General features: G+C 37.3%; 1 protein-coding gene across 2 annotated transcripts; it reads left to right on the forward strand.

Moving 5' to 3' along the window:
* Nucleotides 1–4,406: 4,406 nt before the first annotated feature.
* On the forward strand, nt 4,407–23,317 carry LOC112503680. 2 transcript variants are annotated; one of them, XM_025107668.1, is made up of 12 exons: nt 4,407–4,545; nt 4,932–4,995; nt 5,883–6,587; nt 6,662–6,766; nt 6,865–7,017; nt 7,159–7,236; nt 8,007–8,099; nt 8,186–8,305; nt 13,766–13,843; nt 20,916–21,095; nt 22,634–22,735; nt 22,814–23,317. In XM_025107668.1, exons 1-12 carry the CDS (start codon nt 4,535–4,537, stop codon nt 23,045–23,047), a joined length of 1,923 nt encoding a protein of 640 aa, XP_024963436.1. In that variant the 5' UTR covers nt 4,407–4,534; the 3' UTR covers nt 23,048–23,317. The 2 variants fall into 2 exon arrangements, with proteins under 2 accessions (XP_024963436.1, XP_024963437.1); XM_025107669.1 differs by having other exon boundaries at nt 6,913–7,017.
* Nucleotides 23,318–24,627: the final 1,310 nt, after the last annotated feature.

The following is a 24,627-nucleotide window of genomic DNA, read 5'->3' on the forward strand; positions in this document are numbered from 1 at the left end:
AGGGGTTATGGAGATGCACTTTCCATCGTATCTCTGGTCAGTTCATCGACCCTCTGGATGATCTTCAGACTTAGTCATTTTTCCATGAAGTCTTCCATCGGCCTTCTGGTTCTTCATCACTTGTTTATCTTCATTACTTCATACATAATACTTAAGGGGTCTAACATGATATATTTAGGAGGGACTGAGTGCTTCACAGAAATACCTCTATGGAATGTCATAACCGATAAACCTACCCAAGAGGACAACCATATCTGAGTGAGCTTAAACTCAAAAAGGGTTTGTGTGCTGAGCTTAAAATGAAAAGGAGAGGGGTAGTTGTTGTGAGCCAAAAGAATTGATGAGAGTTATGTCAGGATTAAAAGATTACAAGAATCTTGTTCTAAACTTCAAAATACCGGGCATACCACGTAATCTATTAGTTCTCCATTCTTTGGAGACTAATGTTGAAAGCCCAAGCCAATTCTTGTCACAACCCCACCAACTACTCATTTATCTCTCAACAGATAAGTGTTTCAATAACACTTGGGGCACGCAACTCACAATCTATCAATTTCTCATTCAGAGAAAGTTGATATTGAAACAGAAGGATATATGTCCCCCCCCTTCAAGTCTTTTTGATCACATATTAAGTCAGATGAATTTGTGTAGTCCACACGGTTTATCTTTTTGAGCCTAAACAGAAGCATATGTTGCTTTATCTTTCTACACTACACAGATTTTGCAAATTATATGTTATTTTGCCGTAACATTCATAGATATGTTATTATTAAGCTATCGATGATTGAATGGAAGACCTGGTGAGATGAACCTCATAAAGTCTCATATATGAAGTACATCCATTGTACTGAATATATCTGTTATATTCACAGGCCAATCTTTTTATAAGATTGAAAAGCAACTTCATAAGTTGAAATTGGTTGTTATTTTCCCATTCCCTTAATCTGAAAAGATTATACAAGTGGATTTGAAAAGATCTACTTACAACTTTATGAATTGACGGATCTTGCTGAAAATTTCATTCATTCTGTTGTATGATGCTAATGATTCTCATTTCATCATAAGGGGGAGTATGAAATAGTGAATGAAATGATCAATTCTGGATGATATAAGGGGAGTATGATATAAAAATCAAGAGGGAGTAACATCAAAGGGATTATGTGATAAAGATTGAGAATTGGCAAAAGACTCAAAGGAGTGTGACTGAAGATTATTCCTATGCTACAGTGTTTGAGAGTTTTTGAATGTGAAGATTTTCTTTACAAAAGTTTACTGATAGAGATTTCTCAACGAAGAGAATGTTTAATTTTGAGGGAGAATGTTTGTGAATTTTTATCTGAAGAAATTCGTTTATAAGGAGAATGTTTGTAATCTGTTATCTGAAGAAATTCTTTGAAGATCATATCTTGAAGATCATTTCTGAAGATTGTTGTTGATATTTTTTTTCATTGTCAAAGGAGAAGATCGTTTCTGTTCTAAATTCGAGGGGGGAATGGTAGAAGATTTTCTCAACAAAAGATCGTCTGAAGATCTCAAAGTAAAGATTGTTTTTGAAGTTTTCAAGAAGTGATAAATAGATTAAAGTGAAAAGTTCAAACGAGATTCAAAGTGCGCAAATTCTTTCAAGCCTGAATACAAAGGGGGAGAATGTTAGGACTGAATTCAATGTTAAATTGTATTCGTCTTTAAAGTTTATAAATGTCTATAATTGTCTATAATTGTATAGATAGTGTGTTTGACTTTCCTAGTCATGTTGACTTTGACTAGAAGGGTTTATAGTTTGACTCTATATATACATTTGTCTTCTAGTGTAATTAGTAGATGAGCTTTATTGTAATAATACGTTCAGATTGAGAGTTTTATAAGAGCTTTGACTTGTTGACTTTTCCTTTCATCTCCTTCTTTCCATAACTCAAAAGGTACAATAATATATGATAAAGTCATACCATTGTAAGGAAAGAAGATATAAGTTATACCTGCCTGTTTATTTCAATAAGCTTTAAAAGAAGATCCAACACGTAAATCTTTAACCTAATCCCAAACAAATACATGAAAACTCAAACAAAAATAACTAATAACTCACAATATATAAAAAAAACCCAAAATTCAATCAATAAAGTTATGTACTTATTGAGCCTGAGAAATTTTGAGATAAACAGGTATGTAAAGAAAATCGAGAAGTGACAAAATCAAGATGAAGAGATTAGGGAATACATAACTTCAAATCAAGCAAATCCTAAGCGATGGTGGAAGAGAACCCTAACCGTAATAGATGAGCTATGGAGAACCGAATAAGGAGTAAATGGAGATGGAAGCAAGAATCGAATAGAACCCTAGCCGTGGTTTTGAATTATGAATCATCTCATTGGACATTGAATTGTCGTCTTAGGGAAGATCAATTTGTGAATCGTCATCTTGGACCATGAGAACGCATGACTGGAGGAGCAATCTTGGAAAGATAAGTTCTGAATTTGACTTTGGCATTCATATCTCGTACATGAAGTTTATAATGTTCTAATCAAGAGATTTTAAGACTTATACATAAATTAACCATGCATAGTGTAATAAAATTGTTTTTAAGACTTTGTCGTATATACTTTACTAGGTTCGATCCCGTGTATTACACGGAGTAATTTGAAAAAATTAAATCATGTAAGAAACTTATCTTACATAGATGAATAATCATCGAAAGTATGATGCTACTTCAGACTTGTACTCTTGAAATGATTCTGAAGAATAAAATAAAGTTAACCCTAAAATAAAATTGAACTTAAAAATGAAACTATATCAGTAATTTGAATTTAAACTTAGCAGTAAATTTAGAACAACTCTTCAGACTTGTACTTTTGAAATAATTCTTAAGTATAACTCTGAAGAATGACTTCAGACTTGGACTTGTACTCTTGAAATAACTCTGAAGTAAAACTCTTCAGACTTCAGAGCTCTGTATAATCAAGAAAAATCAACTTTTGTCGACGTCCGACACAAATCCGTCACTGAATTTTAAAATAAATAAAATTTTATTTTTACAACTTTTTCCCCAACGGATTTGTAATGAATTTTTTTACTTATTTAATACTGTCACAAATCCGTCGGAAATCTGTCACAAAATTGGTCTAATTTATTTAAATAAATTAATTAGCGTTAATTAATTAAAATTTACGACCGATTTTAATTGATTTTTATATTTAATTATACTCCGTCGGAAATGTTTAAGAAAACTTTTTTTTTTATTCTTTTCCCTTTCAAAAAAATATGTTTAAGAAAAAATCCGACGGATTGTAATTTTCTAATAAAAAAATTATATTCCGTCGGAATTTATTTAAAAAAATATATGTTTTATAAGAAAAAATAAAAAACTTCTTTAATAAATTCCGACGAAATATAATTTTTTATTAAAAAATTATTATTCGTCGGAAATTTTGAACTTCTTTTAAATATATATTTTTGGAAAGAAAAAAATATAAATAAAACTTCTTTGAATATTACCGACAGATTTCAGACGAAATTTGCATTTAGCAACGGGAATTTTTCCGACGTCAATATCCGTTGGATAGTTGTTTTTCTTACGGATTTTGCCGTTGAAAAAACCACATTTTTTAGTAGTGATCAATCAAATGGGTATAATTGAACTGTTAATGTAAATTGTGTCTAGATACGTTCAAATGAGTCTAATTAAACCACTAAGGGTGCGTTTGGTGCGTGGAACAGGATGAGACAGGACGGGACAGGACACATTTGTCCCATGTTTGGTGTGTTATTAAGTAGAACTAACTGAAACTAACTTGAACAAGAATGCCCTAGAACTAAGTAGAACAAGGATTTTTTTTACTAATCTACCCTCACATGCGTCCTTCCCCGTTCATCCCACCCTACCTCTCCTTCATCAATCGGCGACCGGCTCCGTTCATCTCATCTCGACGGCGAGTTCCGACTGTTGCTTGCTGGCTCCGTTCATCCCATCGACGACGACCGATTGTTGCTTGCCGGCTCCGTTCATCCCATCGACGACGACCGACTGTTGCTTGCCGGCTCCGTTCATCCCATCGACGACGATCGACTGTTGCTTGCCGGCGAGTTCCAATCGACGGCGACCATCTCATCAAGGTACGTATTTAGACCTCATCGAGGCTCCGTTCATCCCATCCCACCCTAATGTAAATTGTGTCTAGGTACGTATTTAGACGGGAAAACAAGAAAACTGCTTCACCAGAAGATGACACATATCACTCAAGTTACTTATTTATTATAAACATAGATAAGGTAGTGTAGATAATTGGTACACAAAAATAATATTCAAAACCAAGATCTCTATTTTTGAATGTATTTATCCTAAAAAGAATAAGTTTATTAACAAAAGCCATTTTAACAACGCAAGAACCACTACATATCCACCCTAACTCGTCAGACCACCTTCAGGAAACGTTTTCGATTTCCGGCCAAAGCTTCCACCTTCTCGTCCTTTGTTTCTCCAATCGTCAATAACTTGTAGCCGGCCAAATCGCATCACGGAGCGCTTCAATCTCTGTCGACCATGCTGCGGAGGTACAATCACATATCCTATTGACTCCTTGCCATGCGTCAATGGTTCATATATAGTTAAATTTCTTATTCAATATCAGTCTAGGGTTTTCTTGTGGATTTATATATGTTCTTGATTATTTTCAGAAGCTGCAAGTGCTACAGAATTAGGGTTTAGTGCTCTTAATTGACCTGCATTTGTTATTTTTCCCCTTGATTTTGAGGGTTCCTTGGTTTTCATTCAAACGGAAGTGGGGTGTCGTATTTTTGATGTCAAAGCCAGTGGTTTTTGAAATCTGAACAAACCAGCACCAATGTTGAATTTTGTTGTACTTTCAAGTTCATCTAAAACAGAGGGAATAATATCTAGTTCGAATTTTCAATTTACTAGTGTTGCTTATCTTCTGAAGGTCCATATTGGAAATATCTTATCGTCGGTCGGTGGGAAGGATTTCACCGCGAACAACTCCTCAGGCATGTTTTGTGAACCTTATGATGTATCCATCTTTATATAAAAATGATTCACTAACTGAACCACATTATTGAATTTTATGGGAAACACTGATCAAGAAGCATATGCGGTAAGCCTATCTATAATGAATGAATACATTTCCTGCAGACTTGCTGCTTTGTATCTATGCATTTCTATTACTGATGATTTGCGGATAATACATTGAGGCCTACCTGTTAATCAGATTGTGATGACTATAGGATAAGCAAGTCAGCTTAGGTTACATATATACAAGTTCTAGAGGTGCAATTGAGGAATACTAGTAAGACTCACTAACTTAGCATGGCCAGATGGGTATGTGAAAGAGAAGGTGACCAAGTTTGTGGAATGTAGGTTGTTGATAGCAGTAAAATAAGAGTACAACCTGTATACAGATAGGATTTGGTAGGGGTGAGGCGGCTTATACCATGACCTTGCTTGTCTCAAGAAAGCTGAAACTATTTCATCGACTTTTGGATCTTGATGGTGCATAGGAGTAAGAGTTTTGCTCAAGGGAGATGACTAGTAGAGGTTCAATCATGTGGATAGCTGGTGGCTTGTACGCTACTTACTGGACTTAGTCTAATAAACCTTAATAAAGTTCTAATGTTAGGTTTTCTAGATTACATACATAATCTGGTTTTTCTTTGACCATTATTTATTATTTCTTATGCTTTTATGTTCTGTACTTAATGTGTAATTTATGTGTATATGTATATTTGGTAACAAGCAAGACTGCTAGAAACTAATTTATTTTTTGTTTGTTTAAAATTTGAAAGTACTAGTAAGAGCTTGTAATGCTTCAATGTATATTGGTCGAAAATTTGTTGTTAATATCGTTCTTTCTTCATGGCTAAAACATTTGTAGCAGATACCTTTGTATCTTTTTTCTAGGAAGGAATTCTCTGTTGCACCTCAGTCAAATTCATCCAAGCCATCAGGTTCAACAGGAAAACCACCAGACTCTGGAAGCAATTTGTCCAAAGTTTTTATAGGAAGTTTAGCCATAGGTGCTGCTGCCCTAACAGCTTACCAGACCGGCTACTTAGAAACATTTCTCACCAAAGAACAAAATAATGATCTCAATACGCATGAAATCCCCATTGTCCATGAAGAACCTCAACAGCCAAAGACTGTTAATGGAGATTTGCATGATGGTGAAACTGTAGAACCAGTTGCTGTTCAAAATGTTCAAGAGTCTGAGGTTTCAAATCCAACTGTTGAGCATGGTGAAAAAAACATTCATATTGATCCATACTATAGCAGAAGGGAAGAAGAAGCTCAGTCTGAATTAAAGGAATTACCAATATCAAAACCCCATGATGCTATTTCTGAGCAGGAGAGTAAGTTGCCTAGCTTGGACCATAGCATCTCAACTGCTCATGATTCAAGTTTTGATTCAATACCATTGATTCAAGAGGATCTTGGCACAAAAAACCAAGACGTGAAGCCTACTATAGAACGCCACGAGGGAGTTCAAATCACCTCAATACCGACTCAGGTTGCTCCAGTTATTGAAGAAAATATGATCAAGTCTGAGCAGCCTCAGCAGCTAGGCACTATAAATATGCCGGAGGTCTGCTCTTTTTTACGTAGTGGTTATAGAACAAAAATTCTATTTGCAGCTAGTTTATTGGCAGTTTTTTGCAGCGTATCCTCAGCAATGATGTCAAAGAGCCAAATTCCCTTCTTGATGCATACCTTTTAAGAGGTAAGGCCGAACAAACTGCTGCAGCTTCTTCATATCTACATAAGGTTAGATACCAAACAATATCTCTACAAGGAAGCTTAATTTCATTTGTTGCTCTTGTCTTTAGTGAAAGTGTCTAATTGTATGTGATGTCAAATTGAAGGATATAGCTGAGACTGTGAAAGGTACTAACGACGTTTACGTGTCAAAGGATGGAAAAGTAGTTCTGGATTTATTGGAAGCTATTCACACAGCTGAAAGAAGGCAGGTGGATTTGGATGCACGTTTTTTTTCTGAAGAGAAGAAGTTGATGAAGGCAAGACTATTTATCTTTAATATTAAAAATGTAAACATTGTGATATCACTTTGTTGTTTTCTTTGTCTCTTCCTACTAGTGTTCCATTCAGTTTTATGGCTGATCAACTTTTGAAATTGAAATTGGACTAAAATATTTTAGGAGAAATATGAAAAGGAGCTAAAAGATGCAAGAGCCCGGGAGCTCATGTATGCTGAAAGGGAGACAATTTTGGATAAGGTTGTATAAAATGTTATCCTTCTACTTTTTCTGTTCATGCGATTATTTTCTTGCATGTGGTAGGTAAGCTTCTAGTTTTTGCCATTGGGTGATCAATTCTTCATTAGTTTAATGAACAGGTACTATGTATATACTATTTATGCTGAACCTATTTCTGATACATATTTCATTAGTTTGTTCTATAGTGACATCAATTCTTGTGCACTATAATCTACATATTAAGTTGAACAGCTCTGGATTGCCTAGATGTTCTTCTTTTGAGGTCAAGTAATTTAAAAGCATCTGCTCAAGCATTGATAGCAGGTCATCGCCAGAGAGGAATGCTTGGACTTTTAATGTTTCTTTTGGTTAACTGCTTTGTAATTAGCATGCTAATTTCTAGCCCTTTTTACAACCTTTTCTTATCTTGATTGTTTTACTTTTCTCATCCATTGCATCTTTCTATCACTTGCTTTGGATCGCATCTTGGAAACCTATAGGTTCACAATTAGCAGAAAAGCAAAACAGTGAATCTATTTGACTGTAGCTTCTGATAATTGTTCGTACAAGAAATGCATGGTTCAGTTATTGTGTTCACTCTTCTTTTCAGATAGAAAACTAATATGAGCCTAATCAGTTATCCATATCTTACCCCAGAAACTAAACACACGCACACACACACACACACACCATACACAAGTTAACTCTAGTATCTACCTGATACATCTCTTTTAAAAAGGTGATATCAATTTACGTGTGATTAGCTTCTAAATTGCTAAATTCATTTGTAGGAGTTACATAAAGAAAAGCTAAAAGCAGCTGCTGCTCTCAAGTCACTTCAGGAAATGTTAGAAGAGGAGTTCAGAATGGAGATCGAAAGGAAGGTGTGTTGTGTTTATTTAAAACATACTTCCATGATGTAAAACATCAAAATAGCAGTTATTAAGCTTGCTAATCTCTAAACTTTCAGGAATCTGAAACAGAATTTGAGCTGAACAAATTAAAGGATTTAGCAAAAGCAGAATTGACTGCAGGAATTGCAAGTGAGAAGGCTTCGCAAATTGAAAGGATGGAGGAGGCAAATCTCAATGTATGATATCATTCAAATTTAATTTAGTTGCATATTGTTTTTGAGCTGGCACTATCTTGTGACGGAAATTTGGAGACAAATGGATTTTCAGTCAATATTAATTCTTTTTTTTGGATATCTCTGATAGCATTTGGTATGGAATTTAACTATTCAAAGACAAGTCACTCAAAATGATTTCTCTTACAATCTCTAACTTTCGAGAGGTTGGAACTCCCCAAAATCTGTTACATAACTCACATGCCCTACAACCATCATCAACACCTATATTTATGCTTCTCTGCCACCGACTCAACCTTCCTACACCGACGTCTAACTACTTTCCATCCAGAAAAGACAAAACTGACTTATTTTCTTCTCCTTGAATACTTAAAACGAATCTTAGTCCTATTATTACCTGCCTGCCATACATCCACCTTGTCCCACCAAGGTGGAAGCTAGGGAACCTCTCATCAATTATTGTGAACTTTTCCCATGACGCCTCAAAGATTGGCAATCTTTTCCATTGAATGAGGACTTCCAACTCTCCGTTGTTTCGACACTGCAACACCCCTTCTGTCTCAACCACCAATTACATATCCTCATAGTTGTGGTGGAACGACCTACGATGAATGACACAACCCAATATTCCTTCGTAATTGTGACACATGGAACACTAGGTGAATCTTAGTTGTTGCCGGTAGTTTAAGCTTGTAAGCTACTTCTCCTACTTTGGATAGCACCTCGAACGGCACATTAAACGTCGCTACTAGCTCGTCGTTCTGTTTGTCACCGTCACGTAAAGAGTTTTGCTAGATATGACCTCAACTTCAAGAAGTCTTTGTCCCCCACCACAAATTGAACATCCTTTCAACGCCTATCTGCTTTTGCTTCATTTCTGTTGAGTTCGAATCAAATGCAATTGAAGCTCATCCAACATATTTTCCCGCTCCAACAACATCTCATGAACCGCTTGTATACTTGAGGACTCCTATTTATACTTCAAAATAGTTGGAGGCTCACGTCCCTACAATGCTTTAAGTGGCGAGCATTTAATTGAACTATGAAATGTAGTATTGTACCAATACTCGACCTATCGCAACCATCTTTTCCACTGTTTGGGATTTTTGGACACAAAACAAAGTAAGTATTGCTCCACACACCGATTCACCACTTTCTACTGTGGATGGTAAGCCGTTGAAAAACATAGCTTTGTCCCTTGCAAATGGAAAACCTCTTTCCAGAAGGTACTAAGGAAGACCTTGTTTCGATATGTAATCACTGATTTTGGCACTCCATCATCGAACTACTTCCTTGGTGAATGTCGCAGCCACTTGTTTAACATCAAAAGGATGTCCAACACCATAAAATGAGCAAACTTACTCAAACGGTCTACTGTTACAAAGATTGTGTCCATTCCCTCCGATCTCGGTAACCCCTCAACGAAATCCATAGTTACCTCATCCCACACGTACAATGGTAAAGCAATTGGTTGCAACACTCCTGCAGGTGGCCCCCCAATATTTTGTTTCTTTGACATATTGTACAACTCTGAACAAACTCCCTAATATCCGACTTCATTCCCACCCAAAACAACTCAGCTGCCACCCTTTGAAATGTTTTCTCTTCACCCGAATGTCCTCCCATCGGCGAGCTATGAAATTCCTCTAATAAAATTGGTATCAATGACGATCATCGTGATTAGACCACTTGATCCTTATACCACAAAAGCTCGTGCTTGACCGCAAACCCTTTATGGGTCACCCTTTCCAGTTGCAATGTTACTTGGTATTTTTCCCAACAACTCATCTTCACCCACTTCATGCCTATTCACGTTCTATTACCGCCATTGGGCCCCCCATGACTGAACATTCACATTTTTGCCGAGATAAAGCATCTGTAGCCATGTTATTCTTTCCTGCCTTTTACACAATGTAAAAATCATATCCCATCAACTTAACCACCCATTTATGATACGGAGACTCTATCAATCTTTGATCTGTCCGGACCATAAACTTTCTTCCCAAAACATAAGGTCTCCACTTTAGGATTGCAAAGACTATGGCCATCAACTTCTAAGAATTTGGTTTATGTCGAGCTTGCACGCCTAATACTTGGCTATGAAACGCAATCGGTCGTTCAGTTTGCATCAAGACAGCCTCTATCCCGCTACCAGAAGCATCTGTCTCGATGACAAATGGTTTACTAAAGTACGGTAGAGTCGACACAGGAGCCTCAATTAAAGCTCTCTTCAACGTTTCAAAAGCTACAGTTGCCCCCTCAATTTATACGAGCTTGTTTCTTTTCAACAAATCTGTTAATGACCTTGCTATCTTACCATACCCTGTGATGAAATTTCGATAATACTCTGTAAGCGCCAAAAATCCTCTTAATTGAGTTATTGACCCGGGTTTTGGCTACTTCAACATTGCATCCACTTTCGTACGGTCCAAGGTCACACCCTCCTTCGAAATCACATACCCAAGATATCCTAAATTCACTTTTTCTGAACTCACACTTCTTTTTATTTGCAAACAATCGATGCTTCAACAAACTTTGAAATACCACCTTCAAAAACACCTCACGATTTTCTTCCGACTTGCTTATGCCAAAATATAATAAAAAAACACTAGGACGAACTTCCTAAAAAATGACCAGAACACGTCATTCTTCAACAACTGGAAAGTTGCGGGCTCGTTAGTAATGCCGAAAGGCATTGCCAAGAATTCATAATGCCCTTTATGAGTTCGGAATGTTGTCTTGGAAACATCCTCCTTTTGCATCTGTATTTGGTGATACCTGGATCGCAAATCCAACTTGGAAAAATAACTTGCCGAAGGCAACTCGTCTAACAATTCATCAATGATTGGGACTGGGAACTTATCCGGGACCGTTCCCTTATTCGAAGCCCGATAATCGATACAAACATGCCAACTACCATCTTTTTTCTTAACCAATAATACCGGGCTAGAGAACGCACTTTCACTATGTTGAATGATCCCGACTTCAAGCATTTTCTCCGCCTCTTCCTTTTGGTATTAAGGGTACCGATAGGGTAGGATATTTACCGGTTATGTTTCCTTCTTTAGTGTAATCCTATGCTCCTTTCTCCTTTCCGGAGGTAACCCGTGCGGGCATTGAAAAACTTCCTCAAACGAATCTAGTGTACCACCCTTTCAATCACTTCGGAGCACTGCCCTTGTTTGATTGTCCCCATTTCTACTTGACCCAATTCTACCAAAACTCCTGTCCCTTTTGTTAAAGTGTCTTGATCATTGCTTTTAATGAGACCAATGATCTTCCTAAAGCCATATCCCCCTTTAATTTTACATATTTTCCTTTCGTCAGAAATTTCATTGTTTGCAATTGCCAATTCACTTGCATAGAACCTAGTGATGCAAGCCTTTGTGTACCGAAAATAACATCGGAATTTCCCCCACACAAGGGTAAAAAATCTCCCCTTGCTTCTAATCCTTGCTAGTTGCATCCAAATCACCACTCCTCTACACACCTCGGCCATTACCGCTTCCCCTGCTCCCATCGAGATCTTGTACTCCTCGGTCGGAAATATATCCAGCCCCGTTTTCTTTAACAACCCCAATGAAATGAAGTCATGAGACACCCCGCTATCAATCAACACGACCACCTTTTTGTTCCCGAACCATCCCTTCCATTTTCATCGTCTTCGGTGTCGAGAATCCCACCACCGAGTTTTAAGGACACTTTCGCTTTGTCTGGCAACATATTTGCGAATTCAGCAGCCTGTTTTCGACAATGTCTTCCTCATCTTCTAAACCGTTTTCGTTTTGTCGCACCACAATTACATTCAATTATTTTCTCTTGCAACGATGTTTGGGGGAGTATTTTCGTCACACTTATAGCATAGCCCTTCTTGTCGGCATTGTTGCAACTCTTTATTGGACAATCTTTGAAAATCCCCACCTTAGGCACCATTACCCCCTTGCACTCCCTGGAACAAACTTCTCATCTTCCAACACTTCAGATGACCTTTTGTTCCACCCCACCGCCTTCGAGTTTACGACTCGATTCATCGTTTTATTCTTTTCGTCTACCATGGACGCAACCTCCATGGCTTCTTTATTCAGCTCCATCGGTGCTAACAATCGTACCTCTGATATAATTTTTGGCTTCAATCCATTAATAAAATGGCTGACATAAACTTCTTTCAGAATTCCATTTAATGGCGCATGAAACAAATTTTCTTTTATATTCAGCCACTAGGCTGCTTGTTTGACTGACAAAAATTGCTCAAGGTAATGAACCTTTAGCGGTGGTGTGAAATTGCAGTAATAATAATCTCTTTGATTCCTTCCACATCACAATATGTCGTCGTTTGTTATCCCATTGAACCACTGCAGAGCATCTCCTTCACAAGCAATTACAACCACCTCCAAACTTTCTTCAATTGTCAATCTATTCAACAAGCAATACTGATCTTTCCTAAGATCTAACCCTCTGGATCGGTTCCGTCAAAAATAGGCATCTCCAATCGACGTTTTTTGATGGCAAAGAACAGAACGAAATAGTCCTGTGCTCACCGCTTCTGCCTCGTCGATCTTTGATTTCTTGCGTTTCATCGCTTGTCCGATCTCCTTGCACTCTCCTTCTACATACACAACATTGTGGCCATCTGTTGTATCATCGTTTGCTTATTTTTTTCTACGGATAATATCCTTGCCTGAAATGTCTCCAATTTGATTCAACCTTCCTACACCGACATCTAACTACTTTCCATCGAGAAAAGACCGAACTGCCCTTATTTCCTTCTCCTTGAATACGTAATACGGATCTTATGCTTATCAATCTCCAATTAAGTAGTTTACTGTATTGTGAAATCGCCATTAGTATAGAAGATTGACCGTTTACCACTAAACTGTAGAAGATTGGCAATCTGTTATGTTCATACATAATCAACATTCATTGTTTGCATTATTCTTCTGATTGTTGATTTAGCATTTTGATTTTTCAATTATCCCCACCTCCCAACCAAAAAAAAGGTTGTTTTTATCCTTCGATATTTTTTAGGCTTGAAAAGTGGCAACAAAAACCTTAGTCATGGTATACTTTGGATTCCGCCGGTTGGTGGTTATCAAATTCTCAACTTGACTCAACATTCATGCACCAAATACAAGTATGAGCACCCATTCTACATAATTTGTATTGTGCACACCACAACCATTATTTTGCTTAAGATGTCACCATTTTCATCAAATGAGCATTCTTTGTTGGTTGTTTTATACCTTCAACATTAGTTTTAACATATTGATAATTCATTTTCCCCTTATTGATCAATCATGCTTGTATTGGAGATGAAATGTGAACTTGAATAAACTTGTTAAGAGAGAAGGTACACTGGTATATAGATAAGATGTTTATAGTTTTAGCCATGAATAGGTTGATGCATTTTATGTCAGTTGGCTTTTTTGGAACGACATTTAATGTTATTTTATTTTTATTATGTAGATAAATGCTCTATGTATGGCCTTCTACGCAAGATCTGAAGAGGCACGTCAGAGTCATTCTGTTCACAAGCTTGCACTGGTATGTTTTCCTAAAGCATTTTCCCTACTACCTCAGCATATTTGTTTTATGGAAAGTTGTAAATAGGGTTATGTATCTTCATTGATTATTGTTATGAAAATCTATGCGTAGGGGACGATTAAGCTTTTTCCGAGGAGTTATGCTTCCCTTTACTGCTTCGATCAAGTGAAGATGTTTAATCAATAACTATCCCACCACGTCCATTTTTAAACTAATTGTTGAATTAAGTGTTCAAAAATAGTAGCAAAGGGATTAGTCAACTTTTTTTCAACTTGTGTTTATCAATCAACTTTTCTCAACTAGCAAGTTAGCCTTCTGATCCTTTATGAGTAATTGTAGTACCAAACAATTCTAGACTAATTATTTAGAAAAGTAATAATACCCTTGGTTTAAAAATGCGCGCATAATGTGCTTCGATGCGCTGGAGGTAACGCATCAGAAGGGCTGATGCAAAGCGATTCCATGATGCTCTTTGATGCGGTCGCATCACCTATGCATCACACGATGCGTGCTTCAACGCATCCTGTATGTTTCATGTTTGGGCTTCTTTTTCATTCTTTAGAGGTTTTTAGTTGGGCTTTTTGTAGACATGGTCTATGTGAAATTCCATCATGCCTTGCAACGTCGATATAAAAAAGAGGGAAGTAGTGATCCTATCATTCTAGAAGACAGATGAAAGTAATGAGTGGTTGATGGGGAGGATGGACAATGATGATGAAGATGATGATTTGGTGTTTATTGATGATGATCTTACGTGGGATGACGTAGGTAGAGCTTCTGGGGCGTATGAGACTCTTCATTTCACTAGAGCATCAAGAGGGAGAGTAAATGATGATGGGTCGGGTCCATCAAGAACTAGAAGTGCTAGAGGAAAAGGACATGCTCTTCAGGATGAAGATGATGAAGTTGAGGTGGAAGCAGATATTGGAGGGTTTGATAATGACGAGGGAGATGAACCCATGTTGGGGTTTCATGATGCTGATCTTGGGGTTGGTCACTTGGTCATTTAGTTTAGGGATTGGGGACTATTAGACATTTACTTGTGTTCTTCATGGTAGTAGTTTGTGTGTTTTGTTATTCTGATTCACGAACTTTTTAAGATTCTAATGCCACTTTTTGAACTACTTTATGTTATAAATGAAGTATTTTTAAGGTAAAAATTGATATGTAGAATTAATTTATAAGTATTTTTTGAATATCGGGCGCATCACGTGCGTGATCGAGCCCTTACCGCCTCGGACGGCATCTCGCTTTTTAAAACCAAGATTATACCAAATTGCGGTTATTATTGAATTCTTAACTCTATATGTTCACATAATCTGATAATAATAATAACAACAACAATAATTATTATTTATTATAATATTTTGTAAGTAATTAATGAAACTTTTATCTTTCTTTTCATGAGAAAGGATCACAATATCAAACGCTACTCAAGTTGGAACAGAGATGTTAAACGTACCCAACTTGTTACAAGTAAAATTTATTTGGGCTTTTCGTAATGGATTTGTGAGAATATCTGCATGCTGGTACTCGGTTATGATGCGTACTAGATGGATTGATGGGGAGAACCTAACCTGAAGAGTCATTAATTTTCCCATGGAAAGTGGCACCGTGGGATCAACATCAATGTGCTTGATGCTCTTATGGAATACTTGATTATTGTCTATATGAATAGTTGACTCGTTATCACAATACAACTTCATCATTTCATTTGTAATTTCTCCAAACTCTCATAGAAATCTCCTTGCTCATCTCATTTTGCATGATATATTGGCAATGGATTCATACAGTGATTTGTCACTTGATTGGGACTGGGAGACAGCTGTTTGTTGCTTTTTCAAGCAACTAGATTTTCTTTGACGAAGACAAATACCCTGTAGTTGATTTATGGGAAAAAAGACAACCAACCCAATCTGGATTAGAGAGACTAGATATCTTGCCACCTCCATTTTCGGTGAAACACCGATGGTAGGGGCCTCGATTTGAATAGAGTATCTCTTAGCCTAGTGTGTGGCCTTGAGATACCTCAAAACATTAAGTGTTGCATCCCAATAACTTGTGTAGGGAGCATTCATGAATTGGCTCAGGGAAACTATTCGGATATGATAATGGTTTCACTCGTAGATGTTACTGAAGAAGAATCTATAGTTTGAATACATTTTTATTGTGATCCATGACCTGATTAGAGAAGGAACACGAACAACATCAAATATCGATTATAGTATATGCATATCGAGGTTTCAGTATTTTAGAAAGCTTTATGATATCAGTATGTGTGGGAATCTTTGGGGTGCTTTTGGTCAATTTGAAGAGTTCATGGCTGAACATGTAAATGTATGTATATTAATAAAAGCAGGTGAAGAGAACCTTATTTGCATGAACAAATCAGTTCGCTTCTTTGTAACAGGACATATTGGTTCATCTCCTCATAGAGGAGAAACCTCAACACTTCACCACCGCCATGCAACTATCAATGGTAGTTCCTCTTTTATTTTATTCACCTTTTCTCAATGTGCTGCTCTATCACAATTGGTATTCATTTCTTCATCCATGAACTTTAAACAAAAGAATTATTCTCATTATTAGCCTTGGCGTGATAGGCATCAGAATACATCAAAAGTTGATCCAACACAGCAAGAGTAGGCTAGTGGTGAGAGTATATTTTCAAGGCAAAGTTTGTAAGTAAAGAAGGTGAAAATTCCAATGAAGTAGCAGATGAAGAGGGTAAAGGAGGAGGTACTCTTTGTCTGTTGCTTGCTTTTGTTGAAGAGGAATCTTCTAAAAGCGGGCACGAGCTAGGTCTCTTTTTTTGGTAGAGTTACTCAAGCATGTTGAGTGGAGGGGCTATCTAGATTTATTCTTTAGAGGCAGAAAATCAGGTTTGAGATCGAGATGTATTATACGAGTAACAAGATGGATTGAGATCGGTATGTATGTATAAGTAACACGACATATGATGCTCTGACTCGTGTCAATGCTTTTTATGCAGACTGCCTCTTTTTTGCTTGTTCTTGTTTTTGAGGCAGATCTGGGCTGGTCTTGCTTTGACACAATAAAGTTCTAAAAGGCAAATTAGTATTGTCACAAAAAAGAAATTAACGTGGCCTTAGTCAAGTGTTTATCACAAAGGCTAAGGTGCTTCTTAGAACTGAAATCTATTGGTTTGGGAAAAAGACAAAAAGAGTGAATATAAGGTACCCATATCATATTAACCACAAAATGATATGCATTTGATCTTTTCCTAAACATTGCCTGGAATTTTTTCATAATACTATCTCCAGTTCTAACAACTTGCTTCTATTGAAGTTATGGACCTTGTCTTATTAAATGACACTTTTATTGGCTGATATGCCTATATATGGATGAATCATTCTTTGTAACAAATATCATACAAGTTGGTAGCATATGGCTTGTCGCTATTGGACTTTATTAATATGCTCATGACTAGGTTAGGATTTGTAGCAATCACCTTTCGGTTAAACTAATATTGCAATAACTAACCCTAGGTTTTGGTAATTATGGAAACTTCTATAATCGACATTTCTATAATTAATGGTGATATGGCAATCATAGCTTTAAACAAAAATATTGCATACGTGCATGCATGCAAACTGTATAATTGTTGTTGGGGGAAAGGCAGTACTAAGGCCAGAAATCGGAAAATGTTAGCTCATATGGGAAGTGCGAGGAGTTAACGACCGAACATGCTGCAACCTAGGGATCACCAGGCAACTCTTTCGCTCTAGGGGATGCTCACTTTGATACCGTCAAGAATTAGTTAGGCCTTGGTTAGTTTCCTATCCATTTCCTGGAGATCCATGTTTTAAAGAACAAAATCTAGCATCTGCTATCAGTTCGTTGGAACTTTTTGGGTATCGTTTACTCTTTTGTGAGAACCATCCTTGGAGGGGGAGGGGGATGGGGATGGGAAGGGGGTGATAACGACTGGGTTTCATGAATAGAGAATAAACTTCATACATTTTTTTCACCAAAGCTTGTATTGTTGCTTTAAGCTTTACATGAGTGCTAATTGCGGTAGCTGAGTCGAAGGTAAAGGTCAACGAGAAGTTGGAGCAGTGGATGGGTGGCCTTGGAGACATAAGGCTTGTGTATTAGTCACTCTAAGACATAATGCATATCTTGCAATTTCAGCGAGCGGCACATTGCCGGGGGAATAGAAGTCAACTTTAGCTTCTTTTTTGGGGGGGGTCGAATTAAACCGCAGGGGGGGGTTCTGGGCGGAGGTACATCAAAAGGACAATTTCAAGTATTTATTTTCCATGATTCAAACAGAAGAGGTCGAGGACGACGTACCATGTCGCATAACGACATGGTGCTAAAGGGGAAATATGCCATAACGGTGTTTGCATAATGGCATGCTTTTTATAGGGTTGCCATTAGACCAACTATCTTGTATGTGTCGTACCATTGGGCGACAAGGAAGACCCATGAGAGTAAGTTAGAACTTGCAGAAAAGAAGATGCTTAGATGGATTCGTGGTCTGGTCGGACCATGTTAGAGTCAGGAGTTCCGCCTATCATTGAAAAACTGACAGAGGGAAGATCACAATGGTCTGGATGCATTTGCAGGAGACTGATGGCTGCACCAGTGAGGAAAGTAGAAAGCGTGATTGTCGAGGGGGCGAGGAGGAGGGACAATCTAATGAGGATGTGGGATAAGCAACCAAAGGAGGACATGGTGGCTTAGACATTTCCAAGGACATGACCATTGATAGGAGTCCTTGGAGATACAGGACTAGGGTAGTAGACTAGGTGCAAGGAATTGTAGCTAGTGTGGAGGGAAAGAAGGAAGTTGGGCTTGAGGTGGGACAAGTGGAGGGTTAGGGAGCTGACAGATAGGGTAAAAGAGTCCTATGGTATATGGATGAACGTGTGATTTTCTTTTTGCAATGTTTCTATGTTTCGATGTCTTTCTTTTTGTTTTCTGCTGCATACTATTTTGCTAAGCCTTGGTTCTTCTTTCCTTTGCTCACATTTTTGCACAAGCCAGGGTCTTTGGAAATATCTCTACCCTTTGGGGTAGAGGACATGTCTGCCTACGTCCACTTGGGTTGGTTTGTGAGTGCTACTTGCACATCAACTTGTGTGCGGTTGTTGTGATATGTATATATATTATATTGTTTGGGCTACTACAATTAACACCGTAACTTCGTAGGTATTGTTTGGCTAAACTTTCATGTTTGTCTTTTCTTTTATGTTTTCTGAAAAGTTAAAACTGAGGGTGAATTGGTGTTTGACAAATGTTCATTCAAAAAACTAAAATGTGTTTATATATTTTTGGTAACCGTGGTATTTGGGCCAGCTTACACGCACTGACGAATGGCCTGGAGTTGTTGCAGGTGTTCCATGGCCACAAGGGCCTTGGCAGCCTTGCATAATCCGGGGAAGATAAGAATCTCACTATATCCCCTTCCCGAGCCTTAACCTGTGCGCCACAACCCAAGTTTGTAGAATTCTGTAGACATTGGTTATGAATTGTTACTAGTTTTTGATGGTTTCATGGTATATAAAATGGGTTTATGTAAAAAACAAGTGTTTGTTTGGGGTTTCAAACACAATGAAACCTGATTCTATTTTTTAATATTTTTTCAGAAATGAAATAGTCTTGGCAAATTTATTTAATTTCATTATCATACAAAACTCACAATGGCATTTACATTATGCAAACTTAACAAAACAACCTGAGTGTTCTGTTATTTGTATCATTCTATGACATAATGGAATTTGTACCACTGTTATAACTATGATATCTGTTATGCTTTACTTTTTTGACTTATTCTGAAAATAAACTGTCTATAATACTCCATCTAGTAGATATGGGGTTAACCATAGGTGATACATAAGCAGATTACTCATAATGCAATTTATCTTTGGGTGGTTCCTAGGTCATACATAAATCACAGTGAAGCACTTATGGTTTTGACTTTTGAGTATATATACTGTTCACAATGCAAGTTAAGCATAATTTATATGATCTGGATTTGAATGATAGGGAGTGGGAAGAAGGTTAATCATTCTACTACACTCGGGCTTTTATCTGTCCTTATCCTCAAGCATCTTACTATGTTTTTGTTGAAGTATATAAATATTTGTATACGACAAATAACTCATGCACACCATAGTTGTTAAAAGCAGGTGCGCCTAGGCTCTGAGGCTCATAAGGCTCAAGGTCTTGGGCTATTTTCAAGTCGAGGCTAGGCGTATTCATGAGGATCGCTAAGGCGCTGCTTCTTGGCTGAGGCGCGTTATGGGCCTAGGCACGCCTTATAAAGAGTGTTACTAAGTACCTAGTCAAACCCTATTATTAAATAAGTTTTCTCATCTCCTCATCTCCTAGACTTCTTAAAAAAAGAGTTATTAAATAGATGGAACAAGTCGAACACGAATATCAAATCCTCAGTCCTTAGAACTTCAAGCCTCCTTCTCTATAAATACCCAAACCTTAAAACTTCACCCTCACGGCTCACACCTTAAACCCTTCTCCCTTCTTGTCTCTGTTGAAATACTGCTGGTTGCTGCATTGGAGGTTTGTGCTTGCTGCATATTTGAGTTGTGTGTAACTGTGTGTGTATATTGATAAGATGCGCCTTGGATTCCTGAGGCCCGCGTCTCATGCCTCCGCCTTGGGCCTAGGCCCTTGGACCCCTCTGCGCCTTTAACAACTTTGACGCACTCCTCACCTTTGGTAAGGTTTGAACCCTTGACCTCCTGAAAAGGCTGGGCTCTACCGGTAACTTGGATACTGCTGGGTCAATGACCCTTTGGTACCAGCTTAATGTTCTCTGCACATCTTTTTCATGTTTCGTATCTTTATACTTAGGGATCTCTGCATGAGGAATCTGACTCGTAATGCGTTACCAGCCTATTCCATCTACATAATCTTGTTCCCAAGTGATTAATTTTGCTTAACTTTTTCTATGTGTTGTGTTGGTGATACAATGTGAGGTGCTTGCAGCTTTGAAGATGCTCACTAGTTAAAAGTGCAATCTCATTAGTCACCTCAACACTCTCTTTCACTTAACAGCAATCAATTTTTGTTTTTTTTGCAGGGTGCTCTTGCACTGGAAGATGCTCTGTCTAAAGGGTTGCCTATACAGAAAGAAATAGATGCTCTTAACAGCTACATTGATGGAATTGATAAAGACTCACTATTAGGTTTGGTCATGGCGTCCCTTCCTGAAGATACTCTGAAAAATGGGACGGATACCATATTGCAGTTGAATCACAAGGTAAGCCTTTCGAGGGTTCGATATATATACTATGTAGACCATAATTCAAATTATGTGGTTTTAAAGATCCATTGTTTTGTAATTGCCTCATTATTTAAATATCTCTCAGGTGTGCTTCATTATTTAGCTCGTAAGTCGTAACGTATGGTTCTCCTGATTCTTGTTATAATTGACGAGTTATAAGTGATTATACTGCCTTTTTTTGGTTGTCATATTGAATAAATATATTCCGGCAAAAACATATTTTTATTTTGATAATCGGCTTAGTGTCACTCCTATATTACCTTTTTTTGACGAAAATAGTTTAAGGTTGCAGCTTTGATGGCTCATTTCTCTATCCTTAGTTAGTTATAAAAGATGATTGTGCCATGACCATAGCCTTCAACTTGATACAAGAGTTCTTCTGATAAACTAACCTCATCCCAGCTATTTTCATTGCCAACCTCATCTCTATCGGCCACAGCAAAAACAAAATTTTGATAAATCAGTATGTTCAATATCTCAGCAACATATACTTTGACCCCAGCTTCAGTTATTTAACACACCATACCAGCCACAAACTGCAAATACACCCTCAGCATCATTGTAACAGCAGTTGCTAGGCCACCAGCATTAAACCAAAAATCAACCTGCAGCATCAGCTTCAGTCCATTTGAGCCATGGATGCCTCTTCAAAATCCATATCATGTCGCCATCAAGAAATGAAACAGCAGCATAATATTTCAAACTTCTTATCGGCAGCACAACTGAAGTAAATGAGCAATTGAATCAAATTGATATTGAGCACGTTGGTCGTAACAGCAGCCCAAACCTGTGATCCTTCTTCTAACAGCAACATAAAACCAATAGCAAATCAACACAGCAGCTCTATATTGAATTGAGCATCTGGATGGGCTAGAGTGAGGTAGTTGGGTGAAAGAATTGTGGAAGATTTAGAGTCTTAACATGAGGAATCTGGAATTTAGGTGCCGTTTACCAAACGCTTACCAAGTCACATTACTTTACCGGATGAATATGGCTAGGACTAAGAATCTTACCCGGTAAGAGCGAAGGGAAGAATCGAGAGCTTTACCCGGTAAGTGAGGGCGACGGCTCTTACCATGGTTAGTGCTTGCCGGGATAAATTGTTGCATACGGTGCGTTTTGATGAATAAAATCTTACTTGGTAAGTAAATTATAATGTTGAATTTTACCGGTAAGTGCTTACCGAGTATGTTTTTAGGTAAACGGTCCCTTAGTAATTTTACCAATCTTGTCTAATCTCCCTAATGTTTGTTCCACCTATTCCAATGGGACAAATAAAGTGTGTTTTTGTCACACAGTCCCGTCTTGTCTGGGTATAATGTCCCACCAAACTGTGGGACATCAAGTTTTTTATTCTGTCATGTCCGTCTTGTCTCACGTACCAAACACATCCTCACAGAACCACAAACCAGTTACTCAGTTAGTATTTGGGTTTGGGATGGACTTCTGGGGTACTAAATCGGTTTTGGTTGTACTTATCAGCTATATTGGTCTAATCTTGGTTATTTTTCTAGTTTGATGGATTGAAAGGGACTCTCCGACACTTCAGCCTAATGCCTCCAGGTGGTGGTGGCATTTTGGCGCATTCTTTGGCTTATATTGCATCTAATTTAAAGGTTTGGATTACCTCTGAATTTTCTAAAATTTCTCCATATGATCGCTACTGCTAACAATAATCATGATTAAATTTTCAGGTGAAGGAAGCTGACAAATCTGGTGATGGGATTGAGTCGTTAATAAATCGAGTGGAGAGCTTGTTAGCTGATGGGAAACTTTTGGAAGCCGCAGAAACACTTGAAGACGGTCTAAAAGGCAGCCAGGCTGCAGAAGTTGTGGGTGATTGGGTCCAACAAGCAAGGAATCGGGCTATCACTGAGCAAGCCCTCACTCTCCTTCAGTCTTATGCTACATCCGTAAGCCTTAGTTAAATCGCCATACATAGAGCACCCTTTAGCTTACACATATTCGGCCATCTTTGTGAATAAAGGGGATGGATTTTCCACCATCTTGGTAGCCCCAATATATTTCAACTTTCTGGGGTTTTACTTGGGAGTTATTGAGCTGAAAACCACTTTGGTTGGGGAATATTTTTGCCAATAAACTTGCTTTCATGCTTTGAATTGCTAGAAAATAGATGAGCCAAGTTACTACTATACTGACTTGTACTTGTAATGAAAGTTGCACATTGCATTGCTCTTATAGTTGCTTCTACTTCGGACCGGAGAAAGGTTTGCATCCTTTTGATTTTGTTCTGAGAAATGGGCAAGGATGAGTCTTTTTGAAATCAGTAGATTTTAATGAATAAAAGTATAACTTTTTATTTTATTTTGAGTGATTAAGTCATTGGATCATTTTTTTAACAAATGAATCATTGGACTTTCTAAAATCGATCAAATACATCCTTTTTCTATAAATGGGTTTTTTTAGTTTAAAAATAATTATTCTAAAACATCCTTTTTTGGCCGACTTATGGAATGTTTAGGGGAGGTGTGGCACGAAAGAGAATCAATCGTCATTTAGCATCGCAATCCAATGTGAAGATTAGTGGTTTTATGTGGGTTCATGGGTTAAAGACATTTGAATAACCCAATCTAATGTTTGCAGTTTGAAAATTTTCAACTCAATCCAAACCGTGCGAGATGGTTGGTAGGGTTGAAACTTTGGTATATCATTTTACAATCTAACTAATCATTTGTTTTTAAAATAAGTAAATCAAAATCAGAACATGCAAAAAGACTAACAAACTAACAAAACTAAAGTTGAAGGTTCATACAAATAAGAAAGTAAAATTACGATTGCAATTGAATATATACTAATTATGGGTTGGTCTAATGCTTAATGTACATGTATTAATCAACAATTTAACAATTTATAATATAAAAAGACATCCCATTCATCGATCTTTGAGCACCAATGGTTAAAATGTTGGAACTCTCCACCCATCAATTTACATCAAACAAACAAATATCCTACCTTTGTATAGTTGTACCAAAACAAATATTGATTTTAAGCTTTTTAACTGTGTCATAGAATTTTGGAATGATTGTTGTAACTGTTTTGTATCATGATTTAGCGTTTAAATTTAGATGAATCTAAATAGAATTTAGTTTTGAATCTGACTTTTATATTTGTGTTTGATTTTGTTGTGTTGGAATATGAGGAAGGGTGGTTTGAGATGGTGGCCGGAAAAGGTGGGCCTCCCATGATAGAGTTGCAGGGGGTTTTATTTTATTTTTCAACGCTCTATGAATTTGTACATGTTTTAGAAACTTGTAAATTATTTTGTTTTAATAAAATGAAGGCAAAAGGACTACTTTGAAGGCCAAAAGTAACTACTTAACGGGTTTAACATGAATCAACCTGTTTAGAAAAATTGGCGCAAGATTTATCATTCAGAGCTGAAAGGTCTATTGGGTTTTCTCCCGACTTCTCCCATAAAAAAATAACAAACTTTAGTTTTTAAACTTGTAAAAACCACGATGATCAAAATTTTATCATTTGTATATTG

This window comes from Cynara cardunculus, unplaced genomic scaffold (assembly GCF_001531365.2).
Source record: "Cynara cardunculus var. scolymus isolate 2C unplaced genomic scaffold, CcrdV1 Un_Scaffold_3548, whole genome shotgun sequence".
In the NCBI taxonomy this organism is placed as follows: Eukaryota; Viridiplantae; Streptophyta; class Magnoliopsida; order Asterales; family Asteraceae; genus Cynara; species Cynara cardunculus.

Coding starts and splice junctions, on each gene's coding strand:
- LOC112503680 (XM_025107668.1), top strand. Junction 4,996..5,882: donor CACCGCGAACAACTCCTCAG/GCATGTTTTGTG, acceptor CATTTGTAGCAG/ATACCTTTGTATCTTTTTTC. Junction 22,736..22,813: donor ATATTGCATCTAATTTAAAG/GTTTGGATTACC, acceptor TTAAATTTTCAG/GTGAAGGAAGCTGACAAATC.